At 45.7% G+C, this 27719-nt stretch overlaps 1 protein-coding gene across 1 annotated transcript; it reads right to left on the reverse strand.

Annotated features, from left to right (window-relative positions):
* Nucleotides 1-17534: 17534 nt before the first annotated feature.
* LOC127308874 (receptor-like protein EIX2) lies at nucleotides 17535-20780 on the reverse strand. The gene has a single exon (XM_051339779.2). It carries the CDS (start codon nucleotides 20714-20716, stop codon nucleotides 17945-17947), a length of 2772 nt encoding a protein of 923 aa, XP_051195739.1. The 5' UTR covers nucleotides 20717-20780; the 3' UTR covers nucleotides 17535-17944.
* Between the last annotated feature and the right edge of the window lie 6939 nt (nucleotides 20781-27719).

The following is a 27719-nucleotide window of genomic DNA, read 5'->3' on the forward strand; positions in this document are numbered from 1 at the left end:
GAATTTTGCCTAGATTCGTGACAGCAAAGAAATCTGTTTCTGCGCAGTAATCCAAATCTAGTATGAACCTTACTATCAAAGACTTTACTTGGCACAACAAAACACTAAACTAAGATAAGGAGAGGTTGCTACAGTAGTAAACAACTTCCAAGACACAAATATAAAACAAAGTAATGTAGCAAAATAACACATGGGTTATCTCCCAAGAAGTTCTTTCTTTATAGCCATTAAGATGGGCTCAGCAGTTTTAATGATGCACTCGCAAGAAATAGTAGTTGAAGCAAAAGAGAGCATCAAGAGGCAAATTCAAAACACATTTAAGTCTAACATGCTTCCTATGCAAAGGAATCTTGTAAATAAACAAGTTCAAGAAGCATAATGCAACAAGCATAGAAAGATAAAACAAGTGTAGCTTCAAAAATTTCAGCACATAGAGAGGTGTTTTAGTAACATGAAAATTTCTACAACCATATTTTCCTCTCTCATAATAACTTTCAGTAGCAACATGAGCAAACTCAACAATATAACTATCAAATGAAACATTCTTATCATGAGTCTCATGCATAAAATTATTACTCTCCACATAAGCATAATCAATTTTATTAGTTGTAGTGGGTGCAAATTCAACAAAGTAGCTATCATTATTATTCTCATCATCAAATATAGGAGGTATATTGTAATCATAATCAAATTCATCCTCCATAACAGGTGGCAACAAAAGACTACTATCATTATAATCATCATAAATAGGAGGCAAAGTATCATCAAAGTAAATTTCCTACTCAATGCTTGGGGGACTAAAAATATCATACTCATCAAAGCCAGCTTCCCCAAGCTTAGAATTTTCCATAGCATTAGCAACAATAGTGTTCAAAGCATTCATATCAATAACATTCCCATTAGCATGCATATAAAGTTCCATGGGTTTTTTAATTCTCTCTTCAAACACATCATGTCCTAATTCAAGATAAAGTTCATAAAGATCTCTCATATTTTTGTTGTTTTCCATTATGCCTAACTAGTGTAAACAAGAAACAAAAAGTTGCAATTGCAGGATCTAAAGGAAATAGCTTCGAGCACACACACAATGGCGCCAGAAAATAGCTTAGTAGCCGAGATCCGGAGTGTGAGTACCTTTTACCTTTCCTCCCCGGCAACGGCGCCAGAAAATAGCTTAATGTCTACGCCCCCTCCTTTTCCTGTAGATAGTGTTGGGCCTCCAAGAGCAGAGGTTTGTAGAACAGCAGCAAGTTTCCCTTAAGTGGATCACCCAAGGTTTATCGAACTCAGGGAGGAAGAGGTCAAAGATATCCCTCTCATGCAACCCTGCAACCACAAAGCAAGAAGTCTCTTGTGTCCCCAACACACCTAATAGGTGCACTAGTTCGGCGAAGAGATAGTGAAATACAGGTGGTATAAATAAGTAGTAGCAACGGCACCAGAAAAGTGCTTTGCCCGGGACGATAAACAAGCGGTAGTAACGCAGCGGTAGTAACGCGATAAAACGATAAACAAGCAGCGATAGCAGTATTTAGGAACAAGGCCTAGGGATTAGACTTTCACTAGTGGACACTCTCAACTTTGATCACATAACAGAATAGATAAATGCATACTCTACACTCTCTTGTTGGATGATGAACACCATTGCGTAGGATTACACGAACCCTCAATGCCGGAGTTAACAAGTTCCACAATTCAATGTTCATATTTAAATAACCTTAGAGTGCATGATAGATCAACACAACCAAACCAAGTACTAACATAGCATGCACACCGTAACCTTCACACTATGAAAGGAGGAATAGATCGCATCAATACCATCATAGTAATAGTTAACTTCATAATCTACAAGAGATCACAATCATAGCATAAACCAAGTACTTCATGATGCACACACTGCCAACATTACATCATGGAGGAGGAATAAACTACTTTAATAACATCACTAGAGTAGCACATAGATGAATTGTGATACAAAACTCATATGAATCTCAATCATGTAAGCAACTCATGAGATCATTGTATTGAAGTACATAGGAGAGAGATTAACCACATAGCTACCGGTACAGCCCCGAGCCTCGATGGAGAACTACTCCCTCCTCATGGGAGACAGCAGCGGTGATGAAGATGGCGGTGGTGTCGATGGAGAAGCCTTCCGGGGGCACTTCCCCATCCCGGCGGCGTGCTGGAACAGAGACTCCTGTCCCCCAGATCTTGGCTTCGCGATGGCGGCGGCTCTGGAAGGTTTCTCGTACCGTGGCTTTTCCGTCTCGAGGTTTTAGGTCGAGGGGCTTCTTATAGGCGAAGAGGCGGCGTCAGAAGGTCAACGAGGCGACGACACCATAGGGGGGCGCGGGCCACCCCTAGGCCGCGCCAGCCTATGGTCTGGTGGGCCTGTGGCCCCCCTCTGGCCTCTCTCGTGTGTTCTGGATGCTTCCGGGGATTCTAAGATCTTCGGCGTTGATTTCGTCCGATTCCGAGAATATTTCCTTACTAGGATTTCTGAAACCAAAAACAGCAGAAAACAGCAACTGGCCCTTCGGCATCTCGTCAATAGGTTAGTTCCAGAAAATGCATAAATATGATGTAAAGTATGCATAAAACATGTAGATATCATCAATAATGTGGCATGGAACATAAGAAATTATCGATACGTCGGAGACGTATCAACGAGGTCCTCGCACGACAAATCATCAGACGAGATAGATCCTATACAATTGTTGACAGAGAGCTCTACAAACGAAGTGCAACTGGAGTATTTCTCAAATGCGTCTCCAATCAAGATGGCATTGAAATCCTCAGAGAGATCCATGCAGGGGATTGCGGGCATCACGCCGCCCCCAGGTCCCTCGTTGCAAAAGCTTTCCGGCTCGGATTTTACTGGCTCACAGCTAAAGAAGATGCTGACAAGCTGGTAAAAACCTGCCGAGGTTGCCAGTACTACGCTACTCAACCAAACGCTCCAGCCCAAGAGCTGAAGACCATCCCTATCACCTGACCGTTCGCGGTCTGGGGGCTTGATATGGTTGGTAAGTTAAAGAAATCATCTCCTGGCGGTTTTGAGTACCTCCTGGTCGCTGTTGACAAGTTCAGTAAGTGGATCGAGGCAAAGCCAGTGAGAAAAGCCGATGGAGCTACGACACTAAAATTTGTTTGCAGCCTCGTGACGAGATTCGGCATCCCACACAACATAATCACAGACAATGGCACGAACTTCGCACAAGGAGAACTGAAGGATTATTGCCATGACGTAGGGATCCGGCTTGACCTGGCATCGGTGGCTCATCCACAGTCCAATGGTCAGGTCGAAAGAGCCAACGGACTCATCCTATCCGGAATTAAACCACGCCTTGAAGAACCGCTGCGCCGCGCAGCCGGAGCTTGGGCTGAGGAGTTAGATTCCGTCCTGTGGAGTTTACGAACTACCCCTAATAGGTCAACCGGATTCACTCCGTTCTTCCTGGTATACGGATCCGAAGCTGTGCTCCCCTCCGACATCATCCACGATTCATCGCGAGTTTCCGCCTACAATGAAGAAACTACTGACGAGGCCAGACAGCTATCTGTGGACCTGATCGAAGAAGCTCGGAACTTAGCAAACCAATGTTCCACCATTTACCAGCAGAAGCTCCGAAGCTACCACAGTCGTCGAGTTCGGAATCGCTCGTTCATGGCCGGAGACTTGGTCCTCCGCCTTCGCCAGGTGAAAGATCATAAGTTGCAATCTCCATGGGAAGGACACTTCGTCGTTAGCAAAGTGCTTCACAACGGATCGTACTACCTTGTCGATTTCCGAGAGCTAAAGGATAGACCTGCTAACAGGTACCGGAAACGCAAGCGAGAGGATCCGGATGACATTTACAATGAAACAGAACGTCCTTGGAACATTGCACAGCTACGTCATTGATGGCGTGTAATACACACGTCCGTTGGGAACCCCAAGAGGAAGGTGTGATGCGTACAGTAGCAAGTTTTCCCTCAGAAAGAAACCAAGGTTTATCGAACCAGTAGGAGCCAAGAAGCACGTTGAATGTTGATGGCGGCGGGATGTAGTGCGGCGCAACACCAGGGATTCCGGCGCCAACGTGGAACCTGCACAACACAACCAAAGTACTTTGCCCCAACGAAACAGTGAGGTTGTCAATCTCACCGGCTTGCTGTAACAAAGGATTAGATGTATAGTGTGGATGATGATTGTTTGCGAAGAACAGTAAAACAAGTATTGCAGCAGATTGTATTCAATGTAAAAGAATAGGACCGGGGTCCACAGTTCACTAGAGGTGTCTCTCCCATAAGATAAATAGCATGTTGGGTGAACAAATTACAGTCGGGCAATTGACAAATAGAGAGAGCATGACAATGCACATACATGATATGATAAGTATAGTGAGATTTAATTGGGCATTACGACAAAGTACATAGACCGCTATCCAGCATGCATCTATGCCTAAAAAGTCCACCTTCAGGTTATCATCCGAACCCCTTCCAGTATTAAGTTGCAATCAACAGACAATTGCATTAAGTATGGTGCGTAATGTAATCAATAACTACATCCTCGGACATAGCATCAATGTTTTATCCCTTGTGGCAATATCACATCCACAACCTTAGAACTTTCTGTCACTGTCCCAGATTTAATGGAGGCATGAACCCACTATCGAGCATAAATACTCCCTCTTGGAGTTAAGAGTAAAAACTTGGCCAGAGCCTCTACTAATAACGGAGAGCATGCAAGATCATAAACAACACATAGGTAATAGATTGATAATCAACATAACATAGTATTCTCTATCCATCGGATCCCGCCAAACACAACATATAGCATTACAGATAGATGATCTTGATCATGTTAGGCAGCTCACAAGATTCGACAATGAAGCACATAAGGAGAAGACGACCATCTAGCTACTGCTATGGACCCATAGCCCAGGGGTGAACTACTCACTCATCACTCCGGAGGCGACCATGGCGGTGAAGAGTCCTCCGGGAGATGATTCCCCTCTCCGGCAGGGTGCCGGAGGCGATCTCCTGAATCCCCCGAGATGGGATTGGCGGCGGCGGCGTCTCAGTAAGGTTTTCCGTATCGTGGCTCTCGGTACTGGGGGTTTCGCGACGGAGGCTTTAAGTAGGCGGAAGGGCGGAGTCGGGAGAGTCACGGGGGCCCCACACGCTAGGGCCGCGCGGGCCCCCCTTGGGCCGCGCCGCCCTAGTGTGGCGGCGCCCCGTGGCCCCACTTCGTCTCCCCTCCTGTCTTCTGGAAGCTTCGTGTAAAAATAGGCCCCTGGGCATTGATTTCGTCCAATTCCGAGAATATTTCCTTTGTAGGATTTCTGAAACCAAAAACAGCAGAAAACAGCAACTGGCTCTTCGGCATCTCGTTAATAGGTTAGTGCTGGAAAATGCATAAATATGACATAAAGTATACATAAAACATGTAGATATCATCAATAATGTGGCATGGAACATCAGAAATTATCGATACGTCGGAGACGTATCAGTCATTTCCACACTTAGCATAGAATTACATACCTTGTAATAGTTATACATGATCAATGAAATAAAGCTTTTGGTTCACTCTTTGAGTCTTTTACCTCCTTTACTTGTTTATTTTAGATCGTGTATGTTTTCCAACTAAAACCGCAGAGCTGGATATTTCCGCCTAGGCGTGTATGAAAGTTGTGATTTTCAAAAATCGTCCTCTCGGACGTAAGCTTAAGTTTTCTGGTGGAAATATCTTCTGTTGCAAACTCATGGATTCCTGGTAGCGACTTCCGGCACCTGGGCTGGGGGCTTGTTTCCGCGGTTATTGACGGATTGCCATTGGGCTTCGTCGCCGCTGGCGAGCGTTTCCGGTTAGAGGTTTTCCGGCTCGTGGAAGGTCAAATGGGCAAGCCGGAAAAATATAAAAGCCAGCACTTGCTTTCAATAAACGAAACATGCAAATAATATTAACGGATAGCAGGATAAGTATTTTCCGCCCACGCATAAGTGTTTCGTCCCTAGCTACTTAAGAATTTAAGTTATGTTACAAACCCACTCCGGGGCCAAAATGATGCATCAGTTTGATTGTTTCACAGGTTCTACTCGGAGGATTGCTCCTCATCGGAAGCTACATAGGCGGAGCCATCGCCTGAGTCATTGCCGGAGCCATCGCCTGAACCTTCGTCGGAGTTGTCGTCGGATCCCTCCTCGAAGTGGTCAGCGCTCGACCCGGAGCCTTCCTCGTCACATTCCTCGGCACCTTCTTCTTCTTCATCTTCCACGTCAGAGAAGCCCTGGGGAAGATCATGCTTGTTGTACCAGAACGAGTGGTTAACTCGTCCAACAAAGATGCGATCATATCCTCGGGTCTCCGCGAGAATGGCTTTCATGTTGGTTCCCTTGGGAGCTCCGCGTGCAACGTCCGCAAACCTCATGGTTGGGAAATGCGCTTTGCAGGTGGCCAGAACGAGAGAAGCAACTCCGCGGGCAAAAGATTCTTGCCAATCCTTGATGAGATCCGGCACTTGCTTCATGAACTTCGACATGGTGTCAATCACCGTCGTTTTGGCTCTCTTCAGGTTTAAGGCCTTGGCAACTCCGCGACATGCCTCGAAGAGGTCATCAATCGAGCTCCGCGCTTCATCATACGCCTCCGTCCTTGTGAGGGTTGAATCCTTGGTCCATTCGAAGCCAAGGCTTGCTGCGAAATAGTATGATCAGTTTCTTCCGCGGACAGAGTAATTCATGAGGAAGCCGGAGTTAAATAGAAAAAGGTTCTTACGGAAGATCATCTTATCAATAGCCTCCGCCTCCGCCTCCTGACTCTTATTTTTTGCCGCCAAGGTTGACACCCTTTGATGGCTCTTCTTAAGTTTGTCAGCAAGTTCCGCCATGTCGCGGGCATGTTTCTCCAAGAGCTCCTTCTTGGCCTTAGCCTCCTTCTCGGAGGATTCTTTCAAGAAGTTCTTGAGAGATTCATTCTCCGCCTCTAGCACTTGGATCTTGGTGGACATGGCGTCGACAGCGGGGCACTTAGCAGTTTCTTCTGAAGACGGAAAATCACACAAGTCACACGTCATGATTGTTGATGATAAGATACATGAGCAACTCGGATTTCTTACCTTTCAAGCGAGTCTCCAGGAGTAGCAAAGCCTGCCGGCTATTTTCAGCATTCTGGCGCAGCCCTTCTATCTCTGTCATTTGCTCCAACACATGAACGCGCAGATCCTCGTGCAGCTTCCGAGTGTTCTGTGAAGCAGACAGAAGTTAGCCGGAAATTCAAAATTCTGGGGGCTGGCGAGAAGTTTAAGTCCTTAGATGAAGAAAATTTCGAATTTCCGCTAAGGAGTACACTTAAAAGCATTGGCTCGCACATGTCACTCAGAGAAATGTCCCAACCAATGCTTGGGGGCTAGTGTTACCTGACGCACATTCTTGTGCTTGGCGAAAAAGACCTTGAGACCACTTTCGAGGTCAGTCAGTTCCTGCTCTTCCGTATTCGTAGGCCCCCACACTTGGTCCATCATGGCGGAGATTTCCGCATGGAGCTGTGAGAGGGGGACCTTTTGCAGAAGTGGAAAGAGGTGAGGATGAGTCTGGGGCGTGCCAGTAGCACGAATTAGGGATAACTTCTTCTCAACTTCATCAGCCGGAGCTTCAGCTGAGGTAACGACGGGCTTTTCAGGCGGAGGTGCGGACGAGGATGCGCCCTTGTCGGACTCGCCGTGGCCGGTCTCGGCAGTTGGATCTTCGGGGAGGTCATCAAGGTTGATGACGTCCTTAGGATCCGGCTTGGCGGTAGAAGAGGCCTTGGGCGGAACCTCCACCTCTGGTGTGACGGGCACAGAAGCCGGAGATGGCTTCACTCTCTTCTTGGGGATCTTGGGGGGCTGGCTTCCGGAGCTTTTGTTGCGAAATAAGACAGGCATAACAAGTAAGTTTATGCTGGTCCTCAGTAACAGATGAATCGTAAGGTGGAAATCAAACGCTTACCCAGATGATTTGAAGAATTAGTGGATGCCGGGTTGGGCTCGGTTGCTGGTGTCAATAAGCTTGAGGCGCTTCTTCTCCGCCTCTGCTTTCCGGGTAGCCGCAGTGCTGGGCACTTCGCGGGCGCGTTTAGCAGCAGGGCCGGAGTAAGAACCCCTTTTCCTCTTAGAGGAACCCGGAGCCTCGGGAGCCTCCGCCTCGGATGCGGCCTCCGGATCGGTGTTACCCGTCTAGGGAACTCGGAGGAGAGTACCGAGGTCTTTCTCTTCAAGGTCCTCGAGCTAAGTTACCCAGTAAACGCTCAGACGAGTTCACCAAAAAACTTAAAAGGAATCAGTAGTTGAGTCACATAAACGTACCGCGGTCCCGGAGCCATTGGTGTGAATATCCATATTGCACACATGGATCTTCAGCTCGCGCGGAATCTTGATCAGCACCCGGAGGCGCTTGTCCAAGGCGTCGGCGGAGAGGTTGTCCTTTGAGGCGCGCATATTGTCTTCGCGCCCCGTGTACTGGAATAGCAGGCGGTCTCGATGTTGTAGAGGCTGGATCCGCTTAGTAAACCAGGACATGGTTAGGTCCTTCCCCGACAAGCCCTCGTCCGTAAGCTTGTGGATCCGCCTGACCGCCCGAGTCAGTTGAGGTGACTCGGAAAGGTGAGGGCATTGAGTCCAGGCCGGAGTCTCGCTGGGGGGGCCGTCCTTGAAGTCAGGCAGCACCTTTGAGGATGCTGGATCCGACACGTCCTTCAGGTAGAAGAAGTTGCCGGACCAGTACCGCACAGACTCATGGCGGTCTGTGGGCGGGTACGTGCGCCCGGGGCGGAGCTTGAAGGTAACGCCACCACAAGTGGCCAGAGTGGAGGTCTGAGAAACTTTCTCCTTCTTCACGGAGAAGTAATACTGAAAGAGGGGAAGATCCGGGGTTATCCTGAGGTGGCCTTCACACAACGCTACGTGGTTGCTGATGGCCAAGATGCTGTTCGGAGCAATGTGGTGAGGCTGGAGCTCGTACGCCTTCAGGATCTCGGAGAAGAAATCACTGGGCGGGAAAGAGAATCCGCGCTCGACCAGCGCCTTGGTCACCACCCATTCTCCAGCTTCAGGAGCGGGATTCAGTTCGCCGGAGACCCTCCGCCAGGATCCAGGTTTTATGAAACCTTCCGCCTCGAGGTTGCGGAGCTCGATCTCCGTGGTGAAACAGGGCCACCACTTTCCTTTGGCTTTGTCATCTCGTTTCCGAGCCTTTGACTTCTTAGCAGCAGCCTCCTCCATTTTCTTTTCCATTTGTTCTGCCCCCGCGGTGTCTTCCGGGTTGGCAGACGTCCCTTCAATCCTTTTGCCGGAATCCTTTGAGGGCTCCAGCAGCACTGGGATGAATGGTGGAGGGGCGGCGGAGATTGGTGTTGCCGCGATCGGCTCGGTGGAGGGAGGCGGAGTCGACGAAGACATCTACAAAATTAATGAGCGAAGGAGACTGATACTTAGCCGGATCCAATAATGTAACAAATACCCAGTTCATCCCTACCAACTACGGCGAGAAGGAAAAGCTTGAGTGCTTACCGGAATGGCTTCCGCGGTGGTTGAGGTCGCAGGCGGCGAGGTTTTGCTGCGGTGGCTCGCCGGACTTAAGAACACGAAGAACAACTTGCGGTGGCGAGGCGGCTCCGGCGAAACTCCGGCGAGATTCCAATGACTCCGGTGCGGCGGAGGAAGAGCTCGGAGGCGGCGTTGTGCGAGAGGTGAAAAGGGGGGCGAATGGGGTGAACGGGGTGAACGGCGGATATTTATAGGCTGAGGGGAGGAGATTCGTGCTCTGCATCCTGTGGTCGGAACGCAAGCGTCGCACCGTTGGATGATCGACACGTGTCACAAACCCTAACGGTAAAAATGGCTAAGGATAAGTTACCGCTCAAATCACGCGAAAATGGCGCCAGGATTGGCGGAACCGTTTGAACCTTTTAAGGTTCCGGGTTGCAGCGTGAAGATAAACAAACTCTTGTCCGCAGCAGGGGAGTAACCCGGAGACATGCCGTATGCTGTCGATGGATGAAGTCCTGCAGGATGGGGGAGTTTTCCGACTGAGAGTTGGAAAAGAAGAAAAACGTGAAGTTGGAGTTCTTCAAGTTTCTCCATGTTACCGAGATTGCCGGAAGAAATGAAACGTTAGGCAAGGCGGAAACAAGAGGTGAATCTCGGAGAACTCTGGGGGCTACTATTGTGGGTATACTTCATGGGTGTACCATCGACAGTGCCTAGATCCGGCAAGCCCTGGTGGCCCATAGACGGTGATGTGGCATGTGGCCCATCGGGCGGCCCAGTTGCTGTTGATCATGAAGGATGAAGTCCAGCCCAGGATCAGTAAGGCGGATCCTAACCGACCTTCGGAGGAAGCCGGATCCGTGGAGGCCCATAAGGAGCACGGATCCAGTACGACGTAGATGGAAGGCGGATCCTTGACGTACACGGCAAGACATTGTACCGTAGTTAGGCAATCTGTAATCCGGCTAGGACTCTCCATGTAAAGCCTAGATCCATGCGCCTTTATAAGCCGGATCCCGGGAGCCCTAGAGGCACAACCACAACTCATTGTAACAACACGAAAGCGCCCAGATAATTCCAGACAAGCAGCAGTAGGCCTTGCCATTGTGCAGGTGGTCCGAAGCTGGGTAAATCGCGTACCACCCCGTCCCGAGGACTCTCCGCCCTATGGCCCCTACTTCTTCTCCCCTCCATGAGGATCCCTCCTCTGGAGTACCGTCGAATAGGCAACGACACTGATCTTGGCCGCCATTCGGTTGTGTTGATGGGAAGGGGTGGAACTAGGAGAGGCGTTCCTTTTGATCATATTACTCTTGACTCACTTCAAAACATTTCTCTTTTGCGCTTGCTTGTACATGTTTTACATCTATCATAGTGGGAGTAACATAGCTAGTAACATCACACAACCCAAGGCATTTTGGTGACATGTCATGTCAATGAATGATGAAATAGAGTGGGGTGGTAACTAGCTATGTTACCATAAGAGCAAGTACAATAGATCTAGTCAGCAGGCTATAAGAAGATCCACATCAACAAAAGACTTAGCTGGAAGTGAGAGAAAGAAGGAGAGAGAAGAAAGCGAGCGCTTCGTCTAGCGCCGGCTACAGCGTGAGAAACAAGAAGTAAGCGCCCGCATGCAGCCTCAAGTCAGGCGGTAGGCTAGCTGTGCACAGAAGGCTAGGTAAATATTTCATAGAGCAGACTTAACAGCCAATCTATTGTACCATGTGTCTACTCTATGATGACTCTAAGTGACATGGCATGAGGTATATAGCTAGTAGTGGGCTGTACTATTGTTCTTGCTCTAAGAGCAAGAATAATAGTATAGCCAACAACCGGCTATAACAATTTGCTACATCATCTATAGTCAACTTATAGCTAGCATGTACAATAGTAAGCTATAAAATTATAGTACTTTTACATTACATGGCTCACCTTTTAGTTTTACATAGTGCCTAGGAGAACGTGCTGGCTATTAGATAAGAGCCCACTTACTTTCTCTCTCCTAATCTCTCTCCTCCAACTAAGCAAATTTATTATATTTTATCTCTTATAGCCAACTGAGTGTACCTTATTGTACTTTCTCTTCTCTCATGTATCGCCGTACCGGACTACCTTGATAGTCTTTTTTAATGTTTTAATATTCAACTTCATCCATAGAATATTTAGTAGCTTAAATGATCACAAGTACCACCTACAACATCCATGATATGTCATCTACATATAAAAATGGTACAAATTGTAGTAATTGCTTGTTAAAACCCTAATGACGCAAGCACCGCTACATCTTTGTAGTCAACCCTTTGAAATTGTCAAAGCATCCTTTGTGACAAATCAAGCCTTATGAATTTCTTAAAGTTTCGTTTGTTCCTACCAAGATCAAGTAACATTTTACTTAATAAGATCAAGTATCAAATAAACTTTGTAATCTTAAATGTAACTTAATATAGGATTTCCTGACTCTTAAGTCATTTCTAGCATATAGGTCCACCATTCCTTTTTTGTGGTTTGTAGGTATGTGTTACTCTAAGACAAGTGAATCATGAACATAATTCTGCGAAGAGGCAGAATGTATTCTTGAATCCTACTCACTTTAGTAAAACTTTAATTGAGATGTTACGATCATAATCATCAATATCTCCTCTATATGTAGAGCTTGGTCCCGGAACACATTCCGTTGCACCGATATATGGAACTAAGGTCAATAACCTTGGTTTAGTTTTACTTTCTTCCATCAACAACTTTGTCGAGAACATCTTTCTAGAGAAATCACCATGTTTGGCAACACAAGTTTTGCCTCTATAGTTTTGGTGGGAAATGTATTCATAGCAACTAAGAATACATTACAAAGACTTTATTCATCTTAATTTTGAATTATCCTGTAACTCAAAATTTTATAATTTTTTAGATGGTTCCCTATTTAAATTAAGTGTTTTCTATTTTTAAATGATAACTCTAAATAATAATAATGGTAACACGATAAGATATGATTTAGACCACACAATATTTCAATAGATTACTTTAGACATATCAACACTTTTCATATATTCCAAGGATCGCAATTTGTGGAACATTTTTTACAAGTCTTTATGCAGAAAAACATAACTCAAAACTTTGTTACTTAGATCAAATAGTAGAAACTCATTTTTCTTGTTAACTTAATATCCTTATTCATCCTGAAATTCTTTGAACACATCAAATAGTTTCAGACCTATGTTTCATTTAGTAAGTACACATATTCACTTAAATCAACAATGAAGTTTGCAAGACAATGATATGCACTACTTGTTGAATTATAATACTCCCTCCGATCCATATTACTTGATACTAATATAGATGTATCTAGACACATTTTTGTTATAGATACATCCATTTTAGCATCAAGTAATATGGATCGGAGGGAGTACATCATTATGTATGATAATCAACAATTTTAATGCACATTCAGTTTTACTAGAACACGAAGTTTAAAGTGTCATTTACATGTGTCAATAGATCAAATATCTAAATACCTTGTGATTCAAATGGAATGAAACACATAGCACTAATGTGAATTAAATGGTAGTGTCGATCATTCGAAAATGATGTCATTATCAAGTTTGGATATTTTTTGGCATTTTAGTGTTTTATAAATGTTCAAGCTATCATCATCAGGATTACAATAAGAATAACTCATTCATAACAAAAAGTGACCATAAAAGATTTTATTCATAGAAATAGAACAACTGACTTGTCTCTGAATTATATGAATAGTTGTCTCACCAAATGCAAGGCATTCAAATAAGGTCCATACTTATAATGATTACAAATATTTATTCAAATCTATATAACTAATCCGGATGATAAATGCAGAGTGAGAGTGTCGTTGGCCATCAACCATCTTGCTTACCATCAACACATATTGTCACCTCATCTCCTCCAAACAACTCTCAAGCAGTAGGTTATATTTTTCAATAAAACAGACCAAGTATCAAATACTTTGTAAACCGCAACAAGTGTTTTAAGGAAAACATTTATAGCATGTATATCATATACACCTTCTCCGTCGATGACTTCCCCTACTATTGGTGCTACTTTTAGAGTTCTTAACTCATCCATGAATTCATAAAAGGTGAATGATTCCTCTCTCATGAAATATTCCAAGACACGATCTTTGTAGTAGGGGGAAGCGAACACAACACCCCATTTGTCGCAAATTGGTCTATCATCCAGTAGTCCAAAACATGCACTAGGCGTTCATGAATTCCATGCATGTTATTAAAGTGACTCTCTAAGAAACTCCTCTAGCCACTTATACTTCATTCTTCCGACTAGCGATATCGCATTAAGTTCATCAACCATATCAAATGCGTTGGTGTTCTAAAAGCGCACTCGCAGCTCAGAATCTAAGGAGTAAAGCATGGCAAATGGACAAGTCATGGCGAGTATGATAATCACCATTATCATCCTCATCCACGGAGTTCTTTAGTTCATCTACTAGTGGTTCTCCTATTGTGTAGAGCATGTCATTACTAGTGAGGATATCCCTCAGGCGTTGGTACCAATTTATGAAGTTAGACCCATCAATTTTGAGTTTCTTATTACGCAAAAAACCATAAAGGCTGACAAACACATTGCGGTATGACATGATCTACAAAGATATTTACAAAGACATTAAGTCTAAGTTCATAACAATTAGGAGTTCAAGTTATAACCAAATTATTAATGAGCTCCCACTTAAATCATCATCCCTAAGAACGAATATACTAAGTGATTACACAACCCCCATTTACCTCCCCCAATCGTCATGGCCGTCGGCATAGTTGCAAAGGTGGACATCGAAATGTCAATCACATCATCCATGTGACTCATGCTCGATATTTCAATCTCCCATGTTTCAAGGCCATGTTTGTACATGCTAGGCTTGCCAAATTAATCTTTATGTATTCGTTCTGCAACGTGGCTTACACCCACGGTATGCGAACGCCGATATGGCTGACACCCGATCGTCATTGCCTGCCTCATAACGCAGAACTTTTGGTGGTGCACACTAAAGGGAGAACACTTTTATTTGTATTAATTTTAGGGATCATCATATTTAAAGCTACCGTTGTGGAAATATAAAACTAGCAACTAAACAAGATGCATTAAATCTATCTACAGCAAGTGTATTAAGTGACATGATATGGGTGTCTCATTTATGCGACTAGATCTGCATCGTGCGCCTAGACATGGCGCCCACTTCGTGGCGCCTCCAATTGATCGACCATCATGGTGGTGGGCTATCACTACATCTTACCAACAACAAGTAGAAAACTACTTTACACCATAACCGTATCATGTTGCAAGACCCCTTGCAAGATAAAGCTAGACGCTTCTATCTTATCTCTTGCAAACTTTATGTGGCTGTTAGGGCTTTTACGAAAGAACCGTTCTTATCTATGAACTTTCAACCACAACACCAATTAGATAATTGTCTCTATTACACCCATTTCGGGAACCTCTGTTGCGAATGCAATATCAACTAAGGTAAGAGAGATAGACACCCCCAGCCGCATATATGGTTTAAGCCATATGTCAAGTGCGGAACCAGTCTTGCATAACAGTATGCGTAAGGTCAGTCGGGGCCACTTCATCAGACCATGCCGCGATATAAGCAAGCGCACATGAGAGGGTAATAATTATAGAACCAATTCCCACATTTAACATGTGTTCTAACCGTACAAGTATAACTACGCATAGATCGGCTCTGATACCACTATAGGTATTGGTAGCAGAAAAAAGTTTCTAACTAGCGCATCCCATTTGCCCAGATATATCTAGGAGTGATAATGCAACCGAGATAGTTTCGGTGACGTACCCTTGTAGACCGAAAGCGGTTAACATTCCGCTAGAGCATGGATGATGTAGTCGTATTTTGTTGCCGACCTCAGGGTTGAGTTCAATCCTCCTCAAACAACGTCCAGTGTCGCAAGTGTAGCACCTCATAGTTTCGCACACATACGGTGTTGGCGATGACTCCCGGTTCTCTGATCCAGCAGAGATTGCGGAAGTAGATCTTATGGATCTGAATCCCAACAGTGCAATGATGTACGGGGTGGAGCTGACTCCTCCCTCCATGCGCAGCTCTTCGAGGAACCGCGCGGGAGAGGGGGAGAGAGAGAGAGAGAGAGAGAGAGAGAGAGAGAGAGAGAGAGAGAGAGAGAGAGGAGAGGCACCTCAAGGGGGATCTCCTTTTCCTTCATGGGGGGATAGTGTTGTCCCTCTTCCTCATGCCTCCACCTTATATAAGGGGAGGGGGATGGCCGGACAGCCAAGGTAGGGGGCGGCTAGGCCAAAATGGGCACTTACAAACCCTAAGCCTAGGCGCCCTACCACATGGCCCATGTGGGGGGTCTACCGGCCCCTTAATGGGATCCCTTCCGGGAGGGGCCCATTAAGAGTGGGATGCCTTTTATTACTAAATAGTTCAATATATTTAACATTAATTCAATTAGTTATTAATATATACTCCCTCCGTCCCAAAATATAAGGCGTCTAAGGATTGGTCAAAAGTCAAACATTACAAACTTTGACCAAATATTTAGAAAAATATATTTACATCTACAATATCGAATGGACATATTAAGAAAATATACTTGATGGAGAATCTGTTGATGTTGGTTTAGTATTGTAAATGTTTATATTTTTGTGTATAAACTTGGTCAAACTTAAAAAACGTTGACTTTTGACTAATCCTTAGGCGCCTTATATTTTGGGACGGAGGGAGTAATACATATTATTTAATTCCAGTTGATCTGAGACACCTCTCGAAGCACTCCGAAAAATCCTTCGGATTCTGCCGAAACCCTTTCGGTTCTCTCTTCTCTATTCTCCAGTGTTTCCAATGATACCAAAAGCATCTCTAAGCATCGCCGAACCTTTAAGCATGTTAACCTACGGTTCTAGAATGATCATCAGTGGGACTTGGATGCCCATGATGACCCCTGTGCATTCCACGAATATAAAAGTCGTTGAACCACAAATGTTGAGTCATATTCCCTTTGTTACTTCGATACCATAATTATCAGAGATTTGATCATATGTATCATCATACCGAGTTCGATCTCGTTACCGACAAGACTATTCAATTCATTCCCGTGTGATTCCATCCTCATGACCTAGTCATACGTTGCAACATTATGGATGTAATCTCATTGAGTGGGCCCAGAGTATCTTCCGTCATGCGTATGAACAAATCCATATATTGATACATACGCCTCAACCCATCCCTTCGGAATACCCAACAACACCTTTATAATCACCCTGTTACGGTTTGATGGTTGATGCAGTTAAAGCAGCCTCTGGTGATAGTGACTAGATATGATCTCACGTTCTAAGGATTAGGTTACAGCGTTTTCTAGTACCGTAATACTAAACTTTGTGAGTCGATCACATTGCAATACATCGAACGTCCCCAAGCAGCGAGGAATAGTAACATCCCGAGAATGAAGAGGAACAAAACATAGCACCCTTGCCTGCTCCTTCTTTCCTTTTTTTGAAGTTAACGCTAAGGCCCGTTCAGGCCCACTCAGCCCGCGTGAGCAGAAGGAGTGCCTACAACAGTCCATCTCGTGCGGGCATGCACTTCGGGAGGTCGATCACATTCAGGAGAGGAGGGCAGCAGCTGGAAACGCGTGGCGGCCGGATCCACATGGGGATGCTCCGGCGACGACCAAGATGGGGCCGGTGATGGTCAGAAACGCACAACGGCGGCATATTGACATCAACGAGGACCAGATTGGGTCCAAACTGGGACGGATGGGGGCCAAATTGGGGCAAAATCAAGGTAGTGGAAATGGGCAGTTCGAACTTCTAGTGGGAGGAGAAAGGGGTACAACGACCGGCCGGACAAGCAACATAAATAGTGCACGCGAGCACGGAGTTGCTGCATGCAGAGAAGAGGCTCTAACTTGGGCTCTTATACCATGTTGGCATGGGCAACTGTCAAAGCCAATGCATGTACATGTGAGACAAAGTGCAAAAATTTCCTATACAATGGAATATTCAGTAAAGAGGCCAATGCATGTACATGTGAGACAAAGTGCAGAAAATCCCTATACAATGGGATATACAGTAAAGAGGGCTATAGATCACTAGCATTCACAAGACATATACTCTCTCCGGACATGTACTCCCTCCGGATGCTTTAATCGACATGGGCCTTAGTTCAGTACGTGCATGCAGCTAGTTCATGCCCGCGTGCACGTACTGAACTAAGGACCGCGTCGACTAAAACAGCCTGAGGTAGTTCATGTGAGGCAAAGTGTAGGTAACCGCTTATACAATAAGTATATACAGTAAAGAGGGCTATACATCTCTAACACATTTATCTTCTAATAATAGCCAGATTAACTGTAAGGAAAGCGCACAAGCTACTATTATGTAATTGGACTCTATTTGCAGTGGCAGTTCTAGCCAAGCTTCCGAATTAGCTTCAATGTCTTCTCCGCCAATCTTGTCCAAGTGAGAACACCGAATACATATAGCTTATCACATGACTTGTCGAAAAGCGTAAAATATGCAACTTTCCATGTTTTCTTGAAGAGCATTGTACAGAACACCACCCAAAGACCAACAACAAACCCTGACCCAAGCCCAACGTGAAAGAACATCAGATCATGGACATGCGCACTTCTCTTTCGATCACGATCACCTAGCCTTGTTGCATTATTACCTCCTGAACAATTCAGTTGGAGAGGAGGCCCGCAAAGACCACTGTTGCCGCTATACATAAATGGATCATTGTCGTACAGTGTGTCAAGTTGTGATCCTGACGGTATTCTTCCCGACAGGTTGTTGTATGACAAATCCAACCAGGCCAAATATGTTAGATTTGAGAGGCTCGGCGGAATTACTCCTGAAAGTTTGTTCCTTGATAGGTCCAGTGACTCTAGTGATGGCATGGACCCGATATTGTGTGGAATTTTTCCGATCAAGTAGTTCCATGACAAATTCAGATTCACCAGTCCGATGAGAGAAGTGATTTCTTCTGGAATTACCCCACTTAAGAAATTCAAGGACAAGTCGATGGTGACCATGTCTTCAAGTCTATCTCCGTAATAAAGTTCTTGCCGCTTCGTGACCACAGAAAAATTATCAAAAGGTTGCATTACGCCCCGGCGATACCCATGTTTCTCTACCATGCTCCTTAAATTTGACAGATTCCAAGGTATGATGCCTGAAAATCTATTGCCTGCCAGATTCAAATCATACATTTCTCTAAGATTGGTGATACTGAACGGAAGGCTCCCAGTGAACATGTTGTAGCTCAGTCGCAGGTAGAGTATCTTCTCAAAGTCTCCAATCCAGATAGGCAAAGTTCCTGACAACTTATTTCCTGATAGATCTAAAAAACTTATATCCGTGCAGCTTTGCAAAAAAGGTGGGAACTTTCCTGAGAACATATTGTTACTTAAAACAAGATCTGTTATATTTCTCATCTCGAGACACTTAGGAAATTCTCCAACTAAATTGTTGTTGCCTAAATTCAAGTGTTGTAACTGCTGGGATTTGCATATAGAAGCTGGAACACGGCCAGACAGAGCATTGTTTGACACGGAGAAATAGATGAGGTTTCTCGGCAATGGAGGTATTTCACCGGTTATTTGGTTTCCATCTAGACTGAGATAATTCAGTGACATGATCATTTCCAAATTTTTCGGCAAGCTTCCGTTAATTTGATTCGACGAGAAGTCCAAAGAATTAGCCCGTGATAGCGTTTTAGAAAACCAAGATGGAAACTGATCGGCTATACCCGTATCTGACATATCAATGGAGTAATCAACACCAGCCAACCGTTGAAGCCAGGAAGGAAAACCAGGACCCATTTGGCAAGATACAAAATTTGCGGTCTTTAATCTCAAGGGGGGTAGCCGATTAGGGTGTATAACGATGTTCAAGAGATTCTGAGAGAAATCTATGTATAGTAAGCTCGTTAAACCAGCAAAGTGTTCTTCCGTGATGATACCTGTCAAGTTGTTGTAACCTAGGTCTATGTAAGTCAGATTGTTGAGCATACCAATCTGAGACGGCACTGGTCCAGTCAAATGGTTAAAAGAGAGGTCGAGAGTGACCAAGCTGGTAAGATTGGCAATCCCTGCTGGTAGGGTCCCAGTGATATTGTTTCCACCCAAATTCAACTCCCGCAGTCTGCTGGAGGAGCAGTGTGGTAAGCTCTCATATAAATCTGCCATGCTCCCACTCAAGCGACATGATTCAAGGTTCAGAACTTCCAAATTGCATAGGTTTCTCATCAAGTTTGGCACTATAATAATGCCGTCTTTGAGGCGTGTGTCGCCGTTGAATGAAAAGTCAAAGACTTGGAGGGACGTCATTTTTCCAAGTGTATTTGGAAATTGACCATACAAGAGACTATGTTGAAGGTCGAGGTGCTTGAGGCTTGTCAAGTTCCAAAACCAGCAGGATTCGGATGGGTGATAAAAATTGTTTTCGCTGAGAGTGAGCCTCTCAAGTTTTGTGAGACTCAAGCGCGGGAGCCGTTGGTTTGCATTTTGAAGCGAGCATGAAGAAAGATATAGAACTTGCAAAGAAGGAATCATATTGACTATATGAGGCCAATCATGTACCTTGCTGAGATTTACCCCACTCAGGTCAAGATGTTGTAGCGAAGGTAGACGTGTTAACCATGACAAATCGGTTGGTTGCACGCTACTTATCGTGTAGGAAAGGTCAAGATATTGCAGCTTAGAGAGGTTACCAAGCTGGGCGGGAAGCGTGTGGTCAAATCTTATGTTGGAGAGGTTTAGATATCTCAGTCTCTTCAGAGAACCTAGTAATAAATTTGAAGAATAACCAACACTTGGGAAATCTAGCGAATTGTCGCCGAGATCAAGGTGCTCAAGATGCTCTAAAGAAAATAGAGACGGACTTATCTTGCCACTGAAGTAGGACTGATCATAATACATCTTCTCATCAATTCCAAGTTGAAGCTCGAGGACATGGCCAGTCCGGTTGCTGCACAGGACGCCCCTCCACCGGCAGCAGTCACCACCTCGCCGCCAGGAAGCAAGGCGGCCTGCCGGGTCGCTGGTGATCCCGCGTTTGAACGCCAGCAGAGCATCTCGCTCCGGTGGCATGCAGACGGCAGCGCCGACGCTGGAGACGGTGGCGCAAGCGGCGACTAGTACTACGAGGAGCCGCTTGTTGATGGCAGCGGCACCCATGGTAGACGAGCACTGGACGGAGCACCAACGCCCTCAGTTTTACATATAGCACCGCAAGAACGGTGGTGTGAACCGTCCGTCAGCCCACACGCGGTAGGTCGTGAGGTGTGAACGTCTGTCATTATCAGCTTCAAAGAAAAATGTCAAAGTTTCAAGATTGCATCGTCTAAACGTATCCAACCATAACAGAGACACGCAGAAAAGCCGTGCCAAGTACTCCCTCCGGTCCTTTTTAATGGACTCGAATCTTCGGAAATTCAGAGATGGCGTAAAACAACTGCTGTGAGAAAGTAGGCTCGGGAGCATCTGGTCCTGGCTAAAAAAATACCTGCCTTCTCCGAGTCTTTTTTTTGCAAAAACTAAAATTCATCTGCGTGGTCACCAGTATACCTGGCCCTGGGCAGCCCGGCCCGAAAAACTCGGGCCTAGGCCTAGAAATGCTGGCCCAACAACCGGGCCGGGCTTGGGTAGCCTGAATATGCCATTTTACACTACGGCCCGGCCCGTGGCCCGACGGCCCGATGGGTTTGGAGGGTATTTGGTCAGGCCGGGCTTGGGCCTGATTTTCCTGCGTCGGGATTTCCTCAGCCCAGCCCGAGGCCCAGCCCGGCCCGAGACATGGCCAGGTATAGTCCGACGTAGGAAAAAAGAGTGGGCACACTTCAAAAAAAAAATCCACTAGCCCTTGTGCGATTAAAAAAAATTCTAAACTAATACGGAGTAATATACTATCAAGGAGCCTGCCATTGGATATATTGCAAGGTGTTTAAGCTTCAGGCTAAGGGCCCGTTTGGTAGCCTAGGCTCGCCTTGGCTCGAATGTGGGGCGTAAGTTTTAGCCCGTTTGGTTTTCTAGGATCATCCGTGTTGTTCCATCACACAGTTTTTAAAGCACTCTCGAGCCAAGCCCGAGAGGAACGTCCGAATCCGCCGTTTCCAGCGAGCCACCCAAATCTCGCATGGAGCGAGCTGATGCAAAAGCGAATCTTCCATTGCACGAGTAGGGACGACGAGGGAGATGGCGCGAGCTGCGGCGCGCATCGGCGAAAAACGAGAAGGGGGTGGGAAGGATTCTGTCACCTCCCGCTGCGCCCCATTGTCTATTTCTATCCCCTCCTCCACCCCCCCCCCCAAATTTCGAGCTCCACCTCCCGTCGGCAAGCAGGTAAGCGGTGCACAGATCTTCAGTCGGCGACGACTGCATCTCGGCTTCATCGACTACCTCGTGCAGCACTTCTTCACCTCCGGCGATGACTGTAAGGAATCCCTCACTCTGATTGCTCTGTTATGTTTAGCTCTTGGTTAGGAGTTGTCAGATCTTACCTAGGGTTTAATCTTGCCTAGGGTTTGATCTTGTTGCTAGGGTTAGTCCTAAAGATCTTGGCCACATTTGCCATTCCTTGTTTGTCCCAAATAGGCTGAGTTATAATGATCTTGCTAGGGTTTGTATTGTCCATATTAGCCATGTCTTTGTTTCCAAGTAGATTCACGTTCTCTGTACTACGATCTGTGTAGGACTCCTTCTGTGATGACTTTAGCCAAACTCTTGTCTGCGTTGCGGACTCCTAGATCACGTCGCAAGTTTCCGATTCATCGCCCCCCTATGAGGCTAAGGTGTCGGTCACCCCTTCACTGGCAGGCACTAGGCCTGTGGCTGGTCTTGTGGCTCAGGTAGCGGCAGAGGTGGCATTGAGGATGGCCTCCACAAAGAGGAGCCATGCCAAGAACCGCACTGACGCGGACAAGGCCGTGAAGGCCTCACAGAAGGGGAATGTGACCATGAAATGGCTCTCCTTCATGTCCAGCTTCGTCTTGGAGAAGATGTGCGCCTTAATCAAGAGCGGAGTGAGAACTGAAAAAAAGATTCAAGGAAGTCTATCTGACTGTTGTGGCGAAGGCCCTATTTGAACACTATGGTGCAGACGTTAGCTCCACTCAGGTGTACAACAACCTAAGGAAGTGGCGGCATGGCTCATCATTAGCAGGCTCCGCGATCTCAGCGGGGTTTAGTGGTGCGACGACACCAAATGCATCATCCTTAAGGTTGAGCACTACCACATGCACATCACGGTGAGCACGCTCTGTCCACCTCACTAACTCTTTGATACCTTCGATCCGGATTGCGGATTTTAGTATGTAAGCTTTTTCCCTAGAAGACCCATGTTTTAATCGAACCTTCGGAAGAATTGCTAAAATGGTGTAAAGGAAACGTCTACAAGACTTACTAGTTGGTTTTATCCTACGTTTAGCGGACCTCTCAAGTTTACTTTGTTTGGTGTTGTGTTCAATGGATTAAAATAGGCCAGGGTCAAGGATCCTCCTGCAGCTATGCATACATATAGAAATGAAGTGCAAATGTGTAGTAAATAAAATAGTGATAAGAGATTTGTGAGCAGCACATCCGTAAATACAATTGCCCCTAAAGCTAGAGGTGATAATAGTTTCTCGATCCAATCATTGTTCCCACGACCGCGAGTAATAATAATTATTAAGTAAATGAATATACCCAAAGAATTAAGCAAGACAGGAGGCGCCGACGCGTCGTCAGCAGGCGCCGACTGATACGTCTCAAACGTATCCATAATTTCTTATGTTCCATGCTACTTTTATGACAACACTCACATGTTTTATATACACTTTACATCATTATTATGCATTTTCCGGCACTAACCTATTAACGAGATGCCGAAGAGCCAGTTGATGTTTTCTGCTGTTTTTGGTTTCAGAAATCCTGCAAAGGAAATATTCTCGGAATTGGACGAAATCAACGCCCATGGTCTTATTTTTCCACGGAGCTTCCAGAAGACCGAAGAGCATACGAGGTGGGGCGACGAGGCGCCCAGACCACAGGGCCGCGCGGCCAGGGTGGGGCCCGCGCCGCCCTATGGTGTGGGGCACTCGTGCCTCCACCGACCCTGCCCTTCCGCCTACTTAAACTCTCCGTCGCGAAAACCCTATTACCGAGAGCCACGATACGGAAAAAGTTCCAGTGACGCCGCTGCCGCCAATCCCATCTCCGGGAATTCAGGAGATCGCCTTCGGCACCCTGCCGGAGAGGGGAATCATCACCGGAGGGCTCTACATCACCATGCCCACCTCCGGATTGATGCGTGAGTAGTTCATCCTTGGACTATGGGTCCATAGCAGTAGCTAGATGGTTGTGTTCTCCTCTTGTGCTATCATGTCTAGATCTTGTGAGCTGCCTATCATGATCAAGATCATCTATTTGTAATGCTACATGTTGTATTTGTTAGGATCCGGTGAATATTGAATACTATGTCAAGTTGATTATCAATCTATCATATATGTGTTGTTTATGTTCTTGCATGCTCTCCGTTGCTAGTAGAGGCTCTGGCCAAGTTGATACTTGTAACTTCAAGAGGGAGTATTTATGCTCGATAGTGGGTCGTTCATGCCTCCATTGAACCTGGGACAGTGACAGACAGTTCTAAGGTTGTGGATGTGCTGTTGCCACTAGGGATAAAACATCAATTCTTTGTCTAAGGATATTTGTGTTGATTACATTACGCACCATACTTAATGCAATTGTCTGTTGTTTGCAACTTAATACTGGAAGGGGTGCGGATGCTAACCCGAAGGTGGACTTTTTAGGCGTAGATGCATGCTGGATAGCGGTCTATGTACTTTGTCGTAATGCCCTGATTAAATCTCATAGTGATCATCATGATATGTATGCATCTCTATTTGTCAATTGCCCAACTGTAATTTATTCACCCAACATGTTATTTATCTTATGGGAGAGACACCACTAGTGAACTGTGGACCCCGGTCCATTCTTTTACATCTAAAATACAATCTACTGCAAACTCTGTTCTATACTGTTCTTTACAAGGAAACATCATTCTCCACACCATACGTTTAATCCTTTGTTTACAGCAAGCCGGTGGGATTGACAACCTCACTGTTAAGTTGGGGCAAAGTATTTTGATTGTGTTGTGCAGGTTCCACGTTGGCGCCGGAATCCCTGGTGTTGCGCCGCACTACACTCCTCCGCCAACAACCTTCACGTGGCCCTTGAGTCCTACTGGTTCGATAACCTTGGTTTCTTACTGAGAGAAAACTTGCTGCTGTACGCATCACACCTTCCTCTTGGGGTTCCCAACGGACGTGTGCTTCACGCGTTATCAAGCTCTTTTTCTGGCGCCGTTGCCGGGGACCTGAAGAAAAGTTACACCACAAAGATTTCTATCTCCCACGTCAACTACACGCCAGCAGCTCTTTTTCAGGCGCCGTTGCCGGGGAGATCAAGACACGTTGCAAGAGGAGTCTCTCACATCCAATCTCTTTACTTTGTTATTGTCTTGCTTTACTTTATTTTATTTTCTGCTTTGTTTGCTTCTTTATATCAAAAACACAAAAAAATTAGTTACTTGCATTTACTTTATTTACCTTTTGTTTATTTCATCATGTTTCATCCTAAGTTCACTCTGAAAGATATACCGGTAGGGCAAGGGTCTATCATTGGAAGAGATAATATAGAAATTTTTTTCACTCATGTTAGTATGGTTGAAGATTTTGAAGATAGACACTTGGTAGAACTTGCTCCTAATTATGAAATTGCTACAGCCTCTTTAGTGCACATGTTGGAAGCTAGATTTGTTAATCTTAATCCTATAATGCAACATATGTTTCTTACACTCGGTGATATGGAAGAAGGAGAGAAGAAAGATTTTGTTTTAGAAACCCTCCTTAGATAATTTGGTGATGTAGCTAAAGAAGCTAGGAAAGTTTTTAGGGATTTCTATTTTCGTGCCCCTGGTTCGTTAGTTGTACTCAGTTTTCCCTAGTCCCTTAGTTTTTCCTCAGTTTTCCACTCCTCTAGTTTGAAACACGCACAAGTGCTGGAACGGCCGGTAGCCATCAGGTCAGAGGCCTTGACCGTTAGTCTGACCAGGTGGGGCCGCACAGGGGCAGCTCCTCGCTGACGGGTAGGGTCAGGAGACACGTCGGAGCAGCCATCCATCTATCGCTGACGTGTGGGCCATTTTATTTCATGATTTTATACGCGGTGCTGCCAATGACAAATGGGGCCGCTCTATAGGGCTGCCGCAGCCAATGACCAGTGGGGTCGTATATTTTTCAGGAAAAGACATATATTACCGCTCTGTGGGGCTGCCGCAGCCAATGACCAGTGGGGTCGTCTATTTATTTAGAGAAACTCATATATTGACGCTCTGTGGTGCCTCCGCAGCCAATGACTAGTGGGGTCGTCTATTTTTCAGGAAAACTCACATATATTGCCGCTCTGTGGGGCTGCCGCAGCCAATGACCAGTGGGGTCGTCTATTTATTTAGAGAAAATCATATATTGCCGCTCTGTGGGGCCTCCGCAGCCAATGACCAGTGGGGTCGTCTATTTTTCAGGAAAAGACACATATTGCCGCTCTGTGGGGCTGCCGCAGCCAATGACCAGTGGGGTCGTCTATTTATTTAGAGAGAAAAAATCATATATTGCCGCTCTGCGGGGCCTGCGCAGCCAATGACCTCTGGGGTCGTCTATTTTTCAGGAAAACTCACATATTGCTGCTCTGATATATGTCTTTAGAAAATATCATAGAGAGAAGCAACAAGTTCGCTAATTAATTATTCTTAAGCTAGACCGGAGAACCGCTGGCAGCTCGTTCCCCACCGTCGGATGGAGCAGCCATCGCCGGCGCCTCGTCGCGCCGCCGGCTCTGTCCCCCGGCGGCGTCGGACGAACTGCGGCGCTGCACGTCAACCACGGCTCCAACACTTGTTTCGTCCGCACGCATTGTACCCACCGCAGGAAAGTCCGCCGCAAGCAGATCCGCCGCCCACGACGACCGGGATTTGTTCCGCGCACCAATTGGTATAGCTTGGTAAGACCTCCGCTTCTGCCTCCCCCGCCCCCTAATCGATTCGGTTCCCGTAATTTATTGGAGTTTGCAGGTACGAAATAGTCCTCAATGTCTGGTCGTAGCGGGTACACTGGCGAGGGTGGCGATTCGATCATGTCGTGGCCACGTTCTACTTCTCCTACCTCGTCGGAAGTGCAGGTATCTAGCTTCAGCTCTCTGTACTACCGTTGAATTTGAAGTTCCGCCATGGCCTGTTGGAGTGATTTCAGTTGTTCTTTTTTCCATTATTGTTACAGTTAGCCAGGCAAGCCGATGATCCATGGTACATTGCATACCAAGATGAATCAACCCAGTGGTGTAGCCAGATGATGGATTTGGAGGAGAAGGTGGCCAATTTAGGTGATGAATTGGCCCGTAAAAACCTGATGATATTCGAGCTGAAGCGTATTGTGGAGGAAGAAAAGAAGAATTCAGAGCTTATTCGCAAGGAGAAGTTGAGAGTTGAGACAGATCTTGCCGTATTTGATCAAGTGGTAGAAAATCTAGAACATGAACTTAAAGTGATGGGAGAGGAGAAAAGTAGATTCATCTGTGCAGTTTTATTAGGTGTCATCCCTGTCCTAGCAGTTATGTGGTTCTGGTAGACGATTTAGTATAGAATTGTTATTCAGTAGATGGCTCTAACCACTGTATTTTGTTGTGGCTCTAAGCACTGTATTTTGGTGTACAATTTCCTACTTGTGCTAAGTAATGCGCACGATAATTTTAGCATGCATGAACATTTTATAAAAGTGAAGGGATCCCAAAAGTGAAAGCATGTACCAGCCTCCGGATCAAATACATATCAATATCTTCCCAATCAAGTTGGGATAGAATTCAAATCATACATACGGATGTACATGGACACATCAAGAACGTGGAGAAGCTTTTTTTGAGATGGAGGTAGTAGTTCGAACAATTTTATCCCAATTGGAAATTGAAAATTACAAATTTATCATAATTTATCCCAATTTGCGGCGTCGAACACGGTCGCGCAGCGATGGGCAAGAAAGGCCGGGACGACGGGGCGGCTGAGGGGTGGTCATCTGCGCCATCCGCCGTTGAAGCGATGTTATCGGCGATGGCTTCAATGTTCGTGGCATCGATGACCATTGTCGGAACCGCC

This window comes from Lolium perenne, chromosome 6 (genome assembly GCF_019359855.2).
Source record: "Lolium perenne isolate Kyuss_39 chromosome 6, Kyuss_2.0, whole genome shotgun sequence".
Lineage (NCBI taxonomy): Eukaryota > Viridiplantae > Streptophyta > Magnoliopsida > Poales > Poaceae > Lolium > Lolium perenne.

What these genes read in the sequence shown, in the direction of transcription:
- LOC127308874 (XM_051339779.2), bottom strand. Translation starts at nt 20,716, where the DNA reads ATGGGTGCCGCTGCCATCAACAAGCGGCTCCTCGTAGTACTAGTCGCC.